The 16,211-nt window shown below is 47.5% G+C and overlaps 1 protein-coding gene across 10 annotated transcripts in view; it reads right to left on the bottom strand.

Moving 5' to 3' along the window:
- LOC116840827 (nesprin-1) overlaps positions 1-16,211 on the bottom strand; it is a 118,537-nt gene that overhangs the window by 16,176 nt on the left and 86,150 nt on the right. For all 10 annotated transcript variants that reach the window (XM_032808070.1, XM_032808072.1, XM_032808073.1 and 7 more), the window contains 7 exons: positions 15,069-15,179; positions 14,683-14,988; positions 14,048-14,182; positions 6,020-12,246; positions 4,974-5,670; positions 4,518-4,817; positions 3,159-4,115 (listed from right to left, as the gene is read on the bottom strand). In XM_032808070.1, coding sequence (XP_032663961.1) covers positions 3,159-4,115; positions 4,518-4,817; positions 4,974-5,670; positions 6,020-12,246; positions 14,048-14,182; positions 14,683-14,988; positions 15,069-15,179 — 8,733 coding nt within the window. The remainder of the gene's footprint in view (positions 1-3,158; positions 4,116-4,517; positions 4,818-4,973; positions 5,671-6,019; positions 12,247-14,047; positions 14,183-14,682; positions 14,989-15,068; positions 15,180-16,211) is intronic.

Raw genomic sequence — 16,211 nt, 5'->3', positions numbered from 1 at the left:
AAAACGCTCTATAAATAAATTTGCGGCACGAGACCAGCACGTTTCGAGACTTGCGACATGAATTCGGTCAGAACGTGGTTGAACTAATTCTGTGTCGTGTACTCGAGTTCGTTCACCTCGCCGCGAATTTCCCGCGGAAAGGCGTACGCGGAAATCGACTTACGTCGAATACCGACTCTTATTTCGAGTGGCACAAATCGCCGCGGTATTGCGCGACGAAAATACTCCCTCGTGAATTTTGCAGAAAGGCCCATTGGCAAATAAGCTGTCAGCATCTACTCACGGTCGATGTTACGATTAACACTGTACTTGCTTCGCGCGCACTGTGTGCGTATCTTTTGCAAAGCCACGTTAATATCGACTGGTTTACCTTAGCGTGCCTACATTCCGAATTCCGACGAGACATATGATGATAAATCGACACCAAGCACTAGGAGAGGAAATCGTAAATACACGCTCGACCGGTCGCGGCTATCCTAGACGCGTGCTTCTCCACGTGCCGCAGTTTACATACCATATCACCGCGTCACTACACTCTAAACGGCTGCAGTCGCTTGTGTCATCCTACGTAATTATTTCTAAAGTAGATTAGCGAGAACGTTCGTTATCGCCGATGTGCACGCTCTACATTTCTTGCGCTCGGCGCAACGGAATTCCCAGACGCAAGGTGTCGACGATGACAAATGTATTTCCACAGCTCCAATATCTGCCGCATGTGTGCCTTACTCGAAGGAATAACAGAGTTTTCTACAGACTCGACGTGAAATCAATGCCGCTCGCATCTCTGATGGTTTCTCATCTTATTAGCGTACCTGCACTTACGCGAGAGTGTAATCGCGACTAATTGCAGCCGCGCGCTGATGGACGTGTAATTGCACGAGGTCGAGAGAGAAAATGGCAATAATAACAGTACACAGTTATTTAGTTGAGTCGCGTTTACGCCGGCCGATCGCACGCGTGAAGGAGTGCGAGCTCGCGGACGCGGTGCGTGCATCGCGTCGGCGATACCGTGTTCCTCGCTTCACGTACACTGTCTCGTCACAGACGACCTGTTGCTTGCAACAACTACTTCACGCTTGACGCAATCTATGCTGATTTCATACGCATCGACGGATAACGGTGCACAGATTTACCTCGTATGTCCGCGCGACGGTCTCGCGTGGAGAGGCGCGACGTTCACGGTGGAAAAATAATCCTTGCGAAATCGTTCTCGTATGCGCATTTGCACATTCGCGGAGAACAGCCGGCCGCCTTCGGGCAGAAATATTGATGACGATCATGTGCGCGCGGCGTGCCGCCGATGCATGGGAGGTTCGCTAGGCTCCTTCATTAGCTAAACATCACGAGCGCTGATCCGGTTCACGTAGCCGCGGTGAGACCGATTTGCAAAGGATCAAAGGAAAACAACGGGTCCGTGGTGATTATGAGACATATCGCGAAGACGATGCGAGATGACAATTCCTGAAGCTGCACGGAGAACAAGAATTTGGTTGGATTGACTAAGTGTCTGATGAGATATGAACGAATCGGGATTTCGGCTGAGGTTATCAGAACTCTGGATTAACAAGATTCTAATTAACCAGAACTTATAACTGGTGTTGATCAGAAATCTTGTTAGTTAACCACAGTCTTGTTAATTTGAACTGACAACCTCTCAATCGGAATTTTGATTCGTTCATATTTCACCAGATATTTGGTTAATCCGACCAAATGTTCTTTTCCATATGAGCATACGCACTGAGGAAGAAATATTTGAAAAATCATTTGTGGGGATAAAGGTTATTTGATAGATATAAATCTTATATTCCACAAATAAGTTTTCAAATATTTTTTCTCGGTGTATACCCAGCTTAAGAAGGTAAAACGCACGATAAATGAGCCTTCTTGAGCGCTTGAACTCTCGCAGATTTGGCTTCCCGTTTCGTGGAGAGTTTGATCGACCGTCTCGCACTTTCTTAACGCGGAACGCGACGCGACGCACGCGAGAAAGAAAAGCGGCATTCATGCCGGTCCCGCACGAACGCAGTACATCCGGTTTCCTTTCGCGGATATTCAGCTGCAAACGCGCTTGTTTCGCGGCGCTGGAGCGTTCAATGAAAAAAAGTCTTGTCAATCGATCTATCAAGCGTGCGATCTTCCGCATCCGACGCGCCATTTCCGATGCTTCCGAACGATAATATTAAGCCGTCGCAACTTGCCACTGCGCGCTCAGGCGTTCTTTTGCAGTAGCCTGTCACTGACCCGTCATTAACTCAGTCACCGTTGATGAACACAGTATTTAACTGCAATTCGAAGACGCCACGGAATTTTCCAGGCAAACACGACTCCGGAAATTCTACTGGGAATATTCCTCTGCACGAGAAGCGCGTTTTGGTCCGAGTGGCAGAGCGGAAACCGCAGTCGCACCATTCAGGAAAGCGCTCACCGCGTGGCCGACGCGACGTTACCTTGAGGCTATTTATTCTGCTTCGTCCTCGTCGTGGAATTCCGGCGTCGGAGGGTCACGCCGGTCCGCGGGGAATCACGAGGCCTCCTCATTCGATCTACTTGCGGGTGACTTGTGCTTATCGGAGAGATAATGCAGATCGAAACTCAACGAAAGCGTCTCGAGGGAAAGAGAGAGAGAGGGGAGCAGAGAGAGAGAGAGAGAGACAGAGGAAAGGAGAAAGAGAGAGATATCGGTCGGGATTCGCGGGTATTCTCGGTGACGACGTAAACGCGACCACGGATCCCGCGGTACTGATAGGCGCCGCGGTAGTCTGCGATAACGCGACTCTAAAGTCTGAACGAGCGAGAGCCGCGACGCCTGCGCGGCCTGCCGGAGCGCGACGCTCCGTGTAGCACGTGTGTATGGTCGCCCTATCATTCACATATAAGATCGCTTCGTATTTGTATCGAATCTTAATCAATGACGCGACAAGGCAGATGAACTCTAATTGACTATTCATAAGTTTCGTGGAAAGCTCTTCGAAATTGAGCGTCGTTTCCTCGCCCGGCTCAACGTAGCGCACCTCGCGGCATTGCCAGCGCGATGTTGTGTCACGACTAATTACAGGTCGCAGACAATCTCACCCGTGGACTTTTAGACCTCTCAAGCTTCGAATCGCATTGTTCTACGTTCGCATAAGACGTATAACACAGAGAGAAGAATGACTCACCTCGAGCCGCTCGGTAGCCTTCAGCAGTCTGTCGTAATCAACGGAGCCCTGGACGGTTAACAGCTCCATCATGTAGTCCGCTTCTTGGACCGACTGCTGCACCATCTCCAGCTGCCTCTCGAATCGCCGCCATAACGCCAGTTTGCTGTGCAGCAACGAGAGCAGCCGAGCGCACCTCGACTCCAGCTCAGTGTGCGTGTCCTGCACATTGGACAGGTCTCTTTCGATGCCCACCGGCGACACTGTCACTCTCATGCCGGTCGGCAAGCTATGCAGCATTTGTCTCAACGCCATCAGATCCTGCCAGAGAATCGCCAGCTCGTCCGCGACCGACTGACAGCGATCCACGGCCGCAGCCACCAAATCGCTCCCTTGCTTTTCGCTCCCCTCGCATTGGTCTAGTATCGTTGACAATCTCTTGTGAGCCTTCCTGAAGCGACTCAATCCATGTTGAAGACATTGGATCCTCTCTCTAAGCAACTGCGCCGAGTCCAGTTCCTCGCCGATGAGACTCTCTATACAACGCGCCGACGACAGCAAGATTCCGACTCTTTCACTCTCCGCAGCTGGCAGAAGACCCAAACGACCTATTTCGTCCTGGATCACGAAGATCCTGTCGTACAACACGGTGAGCCTCTCAACGTACAAATCTAGCTCCTCCTCTGTCTTCAGCACCCCGTGGAAACTGTTGATCGTCATCCGTAGCTCGTTCAACTCTCTCTCGAGCAGTTTCAGCTTCTCGTTCGACGAGATCCCCTCCGACGACATACTGAGAGTGACACCCTTCTGGATCTCGTTGATCTTTTCACTGACCTCTTTCCAGCGATCGTGCAACTCGCCTCGGAACTGTCGCTGCAGCATCTCGTCCGCCAAAGGAACAGCTCGTAAGGCTTGCTCGAAGTAGTTGTACGCTTCGTTGCGCATGTTATTGTGAACCTCGTACTGCGCCTTCAATTCCTGTAAAGGGAACAAGAACAATGCAGAGCAACACAGCGTATCCTTTGTCGTCAGCATCCAGTTGACTCGGCTCGCCATTTACCCGCACGCCTCTCTCCTCTTTTCGACTGTTACCCCGGATTGAAATTCATAGATTAAGATTCTCAGTGAAAAGAAGGCGATGACGATAATCCAACATCACGTAACACTTTCGCCTTCCGCTCTTAATAATGCTAAAAATAAGGCTGACGATGAAGGAGACATGTGCCTGCGATGGCACGTAGCCAAATGCGACGTCGGAAAAACGTGACCCAAATGCATGCGCGGATATAGCCCATAGACGAACACTTTTACTGGATAATCAAGTTATAAATATACTCGTGTATCTAGGAGGCATCGAGCGAGAATCAGAAGAACGCTTACCCAGAACTGACGCATGGAGCTTCTTGATGGGTCGCGCAACACAGCAAGCTCTTTCTCGGCCGTCGTCATCCATTGCTCCAAGCGATCTGTTAGCGCCTCCTGATTGTTCCAGTTGTCCTTAAAAGCCAGTAGCCTTCTCAAAGAGGACTCGATGTCTTCTTGCAGCTTCACAATCACGTCCAGGGCTTCGCCGTATCGATCTTCGGGGTCTTCAATATTAACGAGGTCGCGGAGACCTCGCGCCACGTCGAGCAGTTGAATCAATCGTGCATGATGAGTCGCTACGTCCGATGATAGAGACTGAAGTGTGACGAATTGACGAGTTATTAAAAATTGAAATTTAAACTTTAATAATTTATTAAAGATTAATTAAATGTTAGTTGAAATTTAACTTAACAATATATTGAACTTTACAAGATATTCACAAACGTTAGTAGAATTATTGCAATTACCGACCTGATACAAGGAGATGTATTGATCATAGTCGATCGATGTCACTGTTTGGAGATCAGGAACGCGTTGATGCGCAACCTGGAGCCAGCCTCTCTCTTCCTTCACACCTTGTTCCAGAAGCATCCATCGCGACGTGGCTAATGCCATCTGTTGCGCTCTTGAAGCCGCCTGATCGAGCAATGCCGTCGCTCTGCCGTGAAGTTCCTCGTGCAGACCAGAGTGTTTAGCTCTTGTTTCAGGGTCCAGATTGCCCTCCAGCGATTCGAGGATCGCGCGACAGTGATTCAGATTGACAAAGAACTTTCTGTGCTTCTGCATCTCCTCCTGAAGATATTCCAAACTCATTACAGAGATCGGGCTGTCCAGTAGATTTTCCGCGATGTCGATGATCTGCGCGAATTCCTGAAGCGTCTGCTCGTACTCCTCAGCTAAGGCGAGCAACTGAAGAAGACGCTCCCGTTCGACGGATATGCCGTGTTCGATGACCTTCGTCATCTCGTGCGCGATGTATGTTTCCTCGGGGATAATCTTGCCGGGATGATCCCGCAGCAATTCGCGAGCGGCGTTTACGAGCTTGCTCGTCTTCCACATATGACAGCAATTCATATTCTCCAACTTGTCGAGTTCCTGCAGCTTCCATTGCGTGGAGTATTCGCTTTCGACTATGTGATCCAGCTGCTTGCGTTGCTCCTCCACCAATCTATAATATAAAATTGAATTTCTATCTAGAAAAACGTAGTGACTCTTCAAGAAAAGCATTTGAATATTTGTAACTTTGTAATAAGACATGTGTGTATAATAGACTATATTTTATATGTTCTGAAAAAAGTCACATGTCAATGAATACCAACTATCAGTAACATAACACCAATGTTATATAATTTCCCACTCAACAATGTAAATGCAACATAACGCGTATATTATACAACAATATTGTCGAGAGGGAAACTATAAACTATAACGTTGCTGTAATGTTATTGTTAGTTGAACAGATTAACAAATCTATGAAAATCTATTGTTTATCAATATGTTTACAGGGGATATCTCACCTGTATATATTGTTCACGCCATTCAGGAACTCGTCACATTTCGCGAGCTGACTGCTCGCGTGTTTCTCCCCGTCAGCGGTGACATGCTCGATGATCTTCACCTGATGCTCGAGAGCGTCTACGCATTCCTGCAATCTCTCCCGTTCCTCCTTCGGATAACTCGGCTCCACTTGTTTCCAAATATTATCGAGCTCACGGATACTTTCCTCCACGTGATTCACCTCGTCCTTCAGTTCGATGAACGTTCGAGCGTCTTCGTGCGAAGGTCCGGTCGGGCACTTCCTGTTCAAGAAGATTCGGTACTCGATGGTCTCTAACCAAGTCGAAATCGTCTCGACAACGGTGACGAGCGTCTCCTCGACGACCACCACGTCGTTCTCTTGAACGGCGTTTCGCAATTGCGCCAGTTCCTTGCGAACGTCTGACGAGCGTTCCTCCGCGAGCCTCTCCGTAGTGACTTCTTCCAAGTGCGCGATGTGCAGAACGTTGCCGAGGTGACTGGACTCATTGGTATTCTGCAGACTCTTCACCCGATCGGTAATCAGTCTGGTAGCCTGCATTGCCTGGTGTTGCGGCTTCACGCCGTACTCCTGAGATTCCTTCAGAAGAAAAGTTGCGGACAAAACGTGAGGTGATGGTGCTTTGACAGCGGACAGATGCGGCTCCTTCTTCTCATATTTTTCGCCGCCAGTCAGACTCGGCGGCGTGGATTTCTTGTCCGACTCAGATATCACTTCAGCGTAAGTCTTAATCTCCGTCCGAAACGGCTTGGTAGTTTCATCCTTGCTCAGAGTAGGTTGCTCGACTTCCACGGGTGTCAGTGGTTCTTCGGTGGTGTCCATTGGCTCAGGTGATGATTGCGTGAGTGGCGCTGTGGACAATTTTTGCTGGTCCGACGATATCAGCAACGGCTCTATTGTCGGTTTACCAAGCACGAAAGGCATTCGCACTTCAGGTACTGCTGTTGCTTCTGGAATGTTGCGACTCGAGTCGATCGCGAATTGATCGATCGTCGATGTAGGTACTGTTTTCGAGGTAGTTTCATCTGGTGTATCTTGAATGCCTCCTTCATCTCTCTTCGTGCTATCTATCACAGTTCTCGACGCAATATCCTCCGACTTCAAGTCTATCTCTAATCGAGATGTCATCTGAGGGGTACATTCGGATGCCACGTCATCCAAAATATCGCCTAAGACGTCTCCTACCGGAGATGTTTGTCTACCGGCGTTCTTCTTGGCAACGTCACTGTAGGAGAGCTTCAAAATAGTATCTTGAGACTCGACTTGGGCTTGCCCAAATATGGATCCAAGTTCGGTCTTGCTCGGCAGACTGATTTCCATGGTCTTATGCTTTCTTTTTCTTCTTTGGCGCTTCGCCGTCTTGCTGTCGTGCTCTGCAACACTCGCATCGTTATTAAGATCTTCAGCAATAGTGGTTTCTTGGGAAGTATCAGGCGACTCTTTGCTACCAGATGCAACGCTGTCGAGCGTATCGCTGGCGGACAGTTCTATGGTCGCTTGAACGTGAATCTCAAACGATGTGTCCGGAGTAGAATCCTTTTCCGATATGGAAGACGTCGTAGATCCCTTCGCCTTTGCGCCATCCTCCAATGACCTCCTGGGGCTCTCTCTTGTTGCGGGTAACTCAGGTAGTTGATCTCTCGTCTCTCTTTCGACGGGTGCTTCAATTTCTTCGCTACTCTCTGGAACCGTCGTGGGGGCGACTGTCGGCTGGACTGGTTCCGACTTGTCCGCGATTTCCTCTTCTTTCACCTCCTCTAAGGACCTCGCAGTTTCTGGTACTTGTACATCAGGTGCTGCTGGAGTTTCTAATAATTTCGTAGACACTACTTCTACCTCTTTCTTCGTCTCCTCCGAGATAACTGGCTCCATTTTTATGGAAGCTTGAGCCTGAGCGTCTACTATTTCGCCTATCTCTGCTTGAAGGTCCTCAGTAGATACCTCGACAGTGTGTGTTGGAATTTGTGTAGTCTGCTGAGATACTGAAGTGGTCTCGGTCGTTTGCTTTTCTTCTTTCGGTGACGTTTGAGCGCTAATTTCGCACGTCTCGGGAATATTCTGCACGCTCTCTTCGACATGCGGTATCAATTCCATTGTCTTGATCTGCACCGAAGTATCGAAGGTCTGGATTTTCTCCGGCGAACTGGTCTGCGACTCTTCCTCCGTGGTCTGCCTCGTCTCTTCGATGCTGGTTTGCGCGGATTCTTCGCACACCTGCGTAGGTTCAGGGCTAACGATCACTGGACTCGTCTGCATAGTGGTCTCCATCGTCGGTTCAGGCGATTTAGTTTGCATTTCGGTTTCCTGCAACTCTATCTGCCGAGGGCTCTCCTCGGGCGTTGTCTGAGTCTCCGTTGTTTCAGCCAGCGCTTCCGGTGCTGCAATCGTCTGAGTATCAATGTGCGAGACGTCTGGTTGCTCCGGACTAGACGGAATACTAGTCTGTATGTCCTTCTCCAGGGACTCCGGTACTTCAGGAGATGACGTTTGAATAGCCATCTCCTGCAGAGCAACTTTCTCTTCCACCGGTGACGGAGTGGTCTGTTGCTCTACCTCCATTACGGGATTTATCGCCGTTTGAGTCTCGCTCGCTATCATAGGAGCTACTTCAACGGGCGAAGTCTGCATTTCCGTGGACAGGATATCGATCTGAACTGTTTGCGCTTGGGAATCTTCCATCTCCGTCTCGACAACGGCATGTGGGACGTATTCTATCGGGCTGGTTTGCACGGCGAGTTCTTCCATCAGCGGCGCGGTAGGCGTCGCGGTCTGCACACCGGAATCTTCGACTTCCGGCGTCTCCTCCGCGATAGTTTGCGCGCCAAAGTCGAGGCCGGGTTCTAAGATCGTCTGCGTCTCGATATGAGTCTCTTCAGTTCTAGCTGTTTGAATCTCTTCTTCGAGAGTCAACGGTATTGGCTCAGGAGACGTTTGCGCGAATGTAGAGAGACTCTCCTGGTCTGCTTTCGGGGTGAGCGCGGTCGATACATCGCACATATCCACGGTAGTTTGAGTATTTGCGTCGTCCAATTCAACTTTGTGCGTAACGATACACTCTTCTTGCGATACTGTTGTCTCGATTTTCTCTTCTTCCATCTTGTCCTCTTGTTTCTCATCTTCTTTCGTTTTTTCCTCCTCTAATGTTTCAACATCTTTTGCCGCATTGTCCTCTTGCACTTTATCCTCTTCAGTCATTTTCTCTAGCTTGGGAACCTCTAAAGGAAGACTATCATCTGTGAACGGGGCATCGTCGCTACTAGATTTGGGCACCTGAGTCAGTTCACCTGAGTCGTCTCGAGTTAATCGTACTTTCTGTCTCTTCTTCTTCTTCCTCTTCTTCTTCGTAGTGTCCTCATCCTCTGCCGTGACAGATAATTCATCCATAGTTTTATCATCCGCTTGGTATCCGTTGTCCTCCGGTATGGTATGATCATCTAGGCTTAGAGACGATTCGGTGATGGACTTCATGATCTCGGCAACGTCCGGTTGCGGTTGCTCGCTAGCGTGCTTGGACGAGTCGGACGAGGGGATGATAATCTCCATAGACTCGGCAACTGACGTAGCGATCGAAGTGCTGGATTCCGTTTCTACGGGTTTTTCCGTCGGTTCCGGCTTAGCCTTGTGTCGTTTCTTTTTTCTACTTTTATGACTCGTGCTGTCTGACTTGCTCTTCTCCGATTCAATGTGAACGTCGACCTCCTTCTCCGCGGTTGGCACCTGTTGTTGGAAGGTCTCTGTTTCTTTCTCAGCTGTCAGAAAGGCGCTGGTTTGTACGATCTTATCATGTATCACCTCTGTCTTCTCTTTGTCCGCTGGAAGACTAATATCTACATCTTCCTTGACGATGCGGTACGGAGCAATCTCGGGCCTTTCTGCTCGAGTCTTAACAGACACCAAAGGCTCTGCTTCCTCGTCCTCCTTACGCACAGATAGAGATATCTCAACCTTGTGGAACACCGGCTTATATTCCGGCTTGAATGCTTCATCCTTGAAATCATCTTCCTCCTCCTTTATAAACAACTCTGGCGATATCTTTGGTTTCTCGATAAGTATCTCTACGGATTCATCAGGCTTGACAGCATCTGATTCGCTTGGCGGAGCAATAGATTCATCTTGTGGCTGCGACTTTTGAGATGAAGTCAATGTCGTGTCTTCCTCTTTGCTCTTGGATGGTTCGAACGACGCGTCTTTCTCTGATATTCCTGGTTTATCCTTTTCCTCAATCTCTTCCTCTAATACAACAGTCAATACATCGACATCTTTACCAGCCTCTATGGTGCTGCTATCGTCATGGTGCGTTTCTACTTCTACCGTGCCATTCTCTAGCTCGATACTGGGTGTTTCGCTCTTTACTGGTGCATCGTCAGACTTACAAGTAGCCTTGGTGACCACCGGTTCATCATCTGTTACGGCCGGCTCTAATGGGGATTTTATATCCGCTTGTGTTGCGCTAACAGAGACGTCTTCCACAGGAGTCTGCAAAACGTCAGACCACTCAGCACCGATTAGCAGCGCTTGACTATCGACCGTGAGTGTACCTACGCCATTTACCTCGGTAGGGAAATGCTCGTGTTTGTCCGTTGGTATCGTTTCTCTCGGCACTACACTTTCATCGTCGCGCACAAAAGAGACGCCCTCGTCAGCCTGTACGTTGATCAGACTTTCAGCTTGCGGCACGTCTCCTCTTGGAGATGGGAGCCTTTCTCCTGTCGCGGTTCTCGCAGATTCCGGTAACTCTACTTTGATATCAGTTGTTTCTATTTTCGAATCCGCCAATTCTATCGTAGGTTCCTGCAATGCTGCGCTTTCCTTCACTTGACTCTCGATATCCAATGTTTCAACTTCCATGACATCGTAGTCTTTCGTCGTTGGTGCTTCCGTCGCCTTCTTCTCTGTTTTGGCTTGATTGGCTGTGGTCACCATGTCCTTAGCGAACGGCCCGAAGAAAGGTCCCTGCATCGGGCTGCCGGGAGTACAAGGCTCCATTGGTATCTCTGGCCCCGTAGTTTTATGTTGTTCCACTTTAGTTTCAATCGATTTCTCTCCCGGGAGTAGAGTCTTCTGATCCTCGCTCTTAACTACATTGATACTGATATGAGGTATGTCCTGCTCATCGATCTCGACTTCTTCAGGTTCTTCGATTACTTCCTCAGTGGTGGTCTCTTTGCCGTCTATGATGGTGACTTTCCTAATGATCCTGCGCGTTCTCTTGATGACCCGTCTGGTGACCTGTTGCACCACGGCGTGAACGCTCGAAGTCCTTGTCTGGTATTCACCGCCTTCCATCAGTATCTCTTCCTCGACCGGCTGACAGCTGATATCTCCGATTTGACCTTGTGTCACCATATGCGTGTAACGTGGCTCGGACTCGTACTCTTCTACGTTAATGCCTTCGGTAGGTGCAGCCGTGGTAACTCTACCGCCGTACATTTGCCTCGTCGTGGTCTCAATGGTGCCGTCCGGCCTGGTTCTGGTCACGGTGACCTGCTGATCCCTCATCGCGGCCTCCGAAAAAGCCTGCATCATCGGCGACGCGTCTCCGAGCGCCGTCGACAGCGTGGATACGCGCTGCTGAGTGGTTTGTCTGCTGGTGACTGTAGTGCGTCGCAATTTCCTCACGATGATCCTTTTGGTGCCATCGGCATCGACGACCACCTCAGTAGTGACGTCGTCTGGCTCAACCAAAATCGTCTCGAAAGATTGCGGCGCGGCGTGAACGATGTTCAACTCGCTCGTCGCACTGTCGGTTTTTTTTGCGTCCTGGTACTTCATATCGACGACAATATCCTCGCCAGGCAGGATGCTCGATTGTTCCCGATGCGCTACTTCCTGGGCGAAACTTGGCGGCATGTACTTAGTCGCTATCTCGATCACGTCGTGATCCCCCTTCGTGGTTTTCAAAACCTTTATGGCCTCCTGCGTCTGAGCGCTCTCGCTTGGCAGCAAAGCCTGCGTGGTCTGCGTCGTAAGCGAATGACACGTAGTCGTCGACGGCATCTGCGTCGTGGACGTTTGTTTCGTGAGCTGTGGCTTCTTCTCGACAACGTCGTCGAGCAGTAAGCTTTGACCTGTCTGTAGGGAAACGTCAGCCAAAGACGGCGGACCGTCTTCCAAGGAGGAGTGAATCGAGGGCGCTTCGTCTAGAGTAGCATTGTCTCTTTCCGTCGACTCGTCGTCGTCGGCTTGAGCCTCTTCATCGTAGATCTCCTACGAGGATAACAATCGCCTTCAGAACATGTCTTGATATACTTGCGACATTCAAGCGGCTTGGTGTGATTACTGGGGGTGTTTGTGCTCTACAGTCTGAATGAGAAATGTTACTGGCTACTCGTCTTATGAGCGATAAATGTGATATTAGTTTCGCAATGTAGTTTCTTTTATTAAATAAACTAGGACGGAAGTTAGAACGGAGAATAGCATACCGGAGTTGGCCGATTTGACATCTTTCGTTAATTATGCGAGTCGTTAACGATTATTTTCTAACGATTTAATAAATGTTTCTCAGCACGGTCCTCGGCACGAACTCCTCCCGATGGAATTGTCTCAGAGAGCTCTATTGACGTTGTTACATTACAAAACTGTGATATCAAAGTGAGTCGTGTTTATGGGACATTAACGGACAGTATATCGTATACTTGTAGACATCATTATTTACGCCGGTATGATTATTTATTATTGACATATCACTAACAATAGTACGATATATAACTATAACGATTAACAATGGGGAATAAAGGGACGGGACATTAATGTAAGAATCCTTTAATTTTATATATATGAAGTATTACAGCAATGTGTGTATTAACATTCCTTAATTACATGCAGTGCCTATATTACATCCATCACCTTAAGGTAAACGAAAATACATAACAATTATGATATAAATAATAATGTACAGTGAGCTAAGAAATAATGTACGGTGCGTGGTAACTATAGTGAAATGACGAGAGGTGCGTGATGAGAAGCGCATATATGTATATGTCTTGCAGCGACGATGGTAAAAGAGATAGAGGAGAAAAAAAGAAAAATATATACCCAGAATAAAATGCTTGCTACCAGTTAAACTATCCATGTTCGTAAGCGTGCAAAAGAAATTGTTTAAGCTCGACGACAAGAATGATGTAGTGTGTCGTGAGCAATTGCGTGAACTCACTTGCCGCTTATTACAAAGAGCTCAAATGTTGTCTCCAATTGATTCAAACGACCGCGAGTATTGTTTATATATTATAACTATACGGGAAATATGACGTTTCTGACTCGTACTTGAGTGAAAGATACGCTCAAAAAAATCGTCTTGCAGTCATAACGAAAATTACGTAGATACGATAGATCAGCTAGGAATAAATGACTAGCAAATATATGTGATATCGTATATATTTTGAATATAATCAATATAAATGACAAAAAAGTAATTTATATTCGAATAATTTATATTCTCTTCAGCGAGTAAGTTTCTCCGCTAATCCAGATTAAAACCAGTCACACTTCTTATGAAATTGACTGTGGTAGACTAAAAAAATTAGCTCTTCCTAATTCACATATTTACCAAAATTTGCTCGCAAATATTACTATAGAATGCTGTTATTGCAAATACTACGTATCATAGACAATTATCTGGCAGATACAAGAAACAGCGATAAATTTCGGCTGTGACACTTAAGATTCTACCTGGACTAGCAAAACCTTTTTTTGAGTTTGAAACAGTTCGGCGCTTACGTCCGGTAACTTTTGATTTTACATGCGCGACTATTAATTAGCGATTTATAATTTAGCCTATCTATCTATACAGAAAATTTAATCCGCCCTACAAAGCTGCTAGCTTTGTAATAACGGCAACTGACAAGCCTCTTATTTTTTCTCAATACAGCACGAAGCTCTGGCAAGTTTCGAAAGGCGAGGATCGATTTTTCCATCCCTTTGTACCCTCTGTAATACTATTTTAAAGCACCGAGGCACGAAGAAGAGTGAAGTTTGCGAAAGCTCCCGAGCCCTGGTAAGCGTAGGATACCTGCTGCTTTTGCTGGAGACGACCGATTACATCCAAGAGAGCTTCCTTCAGCGTGGCCGCCAGTTCGCTTACTTCCGGCAGCGATTCGAGCTCTGATACTCGACGCGCGCGGCTCGCTAATTCATCCTGCAAAGTCTGCCCATTGTGGCAAGCGAGAGATCGGTATTAATTAGCATGCGAGGTACAATAACGTATTATTTAGTCGAGTTAAGGTAATGCCGACATAATGCAGTTTTCTAGTTTCTTCTTTTTTTCTAATTGGATGCGTCAAATTGAAAATACTTCTACAGAATGAAAGTACAAACATTAATGAATGGCTGACGTAAAACAGTTGCATGAAATCAATAAAAAATTTTTTTATAATCGGTCAATAAATAAAAAAAATTTTTGTTTATTTCATACAACTATTTAATATCACTCATTCATTAACATTTGTACTTTTATTCTTTAAAAGCACTTTCAATTTGACGCATTCAATTCGAAGAAAAGAGAAAATTACGAAATTGCATCATGTCGGTTTCCATCATCTTAAAATCTTTCTACGATATTCATGTTTTAGATTCAGTGCAGCTACTGGTATATTTGGCCGACATCGTAATTAGTTACGTCGACGGGCGAAACGCGATCCAACAGACCTTGTTGGTGTTGATCGAGTGTTGCTCGTGTATTTTCGATGCGACGTCTCTTAGCCAAGCGTCCGTCTCGTCAAGGAATAACCTGTAGGTTCGAATCTCCTGGTCGCGTCTTCCCCTGCCATCTCGCGCCTGCTCGAGGGCTGCCCTCCCCTGTTCCGCTTGATCGAGAAGGGCGGTAACTCGCGTGTGAATTCCCGTCAAAGCCGTCGACAGCCTTTGAGACTCGACGTCGGCGGGAATCTCACGTAATCGCCCTTGAAGTTGCGTCGCCTCCTCGTCGTAGGTACGAAGCTCCGCCAATACAGTCTGGCAGAAATTTTTCGATGTTTTATTCTTTTCTCTTTTATTTCCCTCTTTCGTCACTATTTTTGATCGAGCGCACTTACCATGAGAGACGATAGCATAGACTCTATGCTATCCTGAGGTAAGCAACCCATCGTTCCCTCGAGATTCGAGAGTCTCGCTTGCAGAGAAGCAAGAACTTCCTCGACGGTGCCCTGAAACACAAGTGGCCGTTAGCAACTTTGACGTCGACAAGACTTGTCGTTATCTCAGCCATGCACACACGACAGCACCCGCTCAACTTTCACGTTGCGTTTTAACATGTTCTTAGCATTGAGCACTTTTAGAACACCTGTAAGGTAAAGTGTTCGTATGAGACTGGGTTACCAGGCAGCACACTGCAAAACATATCTCTGACGAAGACACTCGACGATGTCGCGTGAGCTTTTTCGACATCTGTTACGGGACTTTGTACAAACACTCGTTGCTACACACGAAACAGTAACTCTTAACCACTTGCGCCGGTGACTTGGGACGTTCTCTCTTCAAACCGCGATGTCGCTGCGTCACTTGGTGCAATGTGTCCTTTCTTTCCGAAAATCCACCGCGAAATTTCACGAACGCCCGTTGAGCCGCCGATCGATCGCCAGCGCAAGTGATTAATGCAGGAGAACAATCTTCATGCGAACTCCCGGCAAATTCTGGAATACTTCGCTAACTAATTCGAATGCAAAGACCTGTCACGTAAAGTTGCCAGCAACGAGATGTCAAGAGGATGTCAGGAGTTGCTTTACGCATTAACTATCATTTCCCGCGTGTTAACTGCCGACGATTCATGATCGTTCTCTACAAGTCGCTTTGCTGATACTCGGTGACGATTGTTCTATCACTATCGATCCCGAGTACTACAAGCTACACGTACAACGACAATCATTTGAATATCTTAGTGTATATGCGCAACGTAGAGAGTCTTGCAGGGAGTAGTACGGGACTAACGTCCAGCAAAACGCAGTTCTTCACGGCTTATTGGATGTTTCGTACACGAGGACACATACTTGGAAGCGGAACGAGCATGCAAGTGATGCGTACTACACTTTGCAAAGGGCGACCGCAATATCGCCATATCATGCGAACGGCAAGAATCAATTCGCTACGCTAATGAAACTTGTGATCGGCCATCGAGAGACGAGGATGTCGCGACGTTTGTTAACCAATGGATTAGAGAAAGTTTTAAGTAATAATTAACT

This window comes from Odontomachus brunneus, unplaced genomic scaffold (genome assembly GCF_010583005.1).
Source record: "Odontomachus brunneus isolate Ranch 3 - 2012 unplaced genomic scaffold, Obru_v1 Obru_scaffold_012, whole genome shotgun sequence".
NCBI lineage: Eukaryota > Metazoa > Arthropoda > Insecta > Hymenoptera > Formicidae > Odontomachus > Odontomachus brunneus.
The sequence above is the reverse complement of the archived record's forward strand: the minus strand, read 5'-3'. Positions and strand labels throughout refer to the sequence as shown.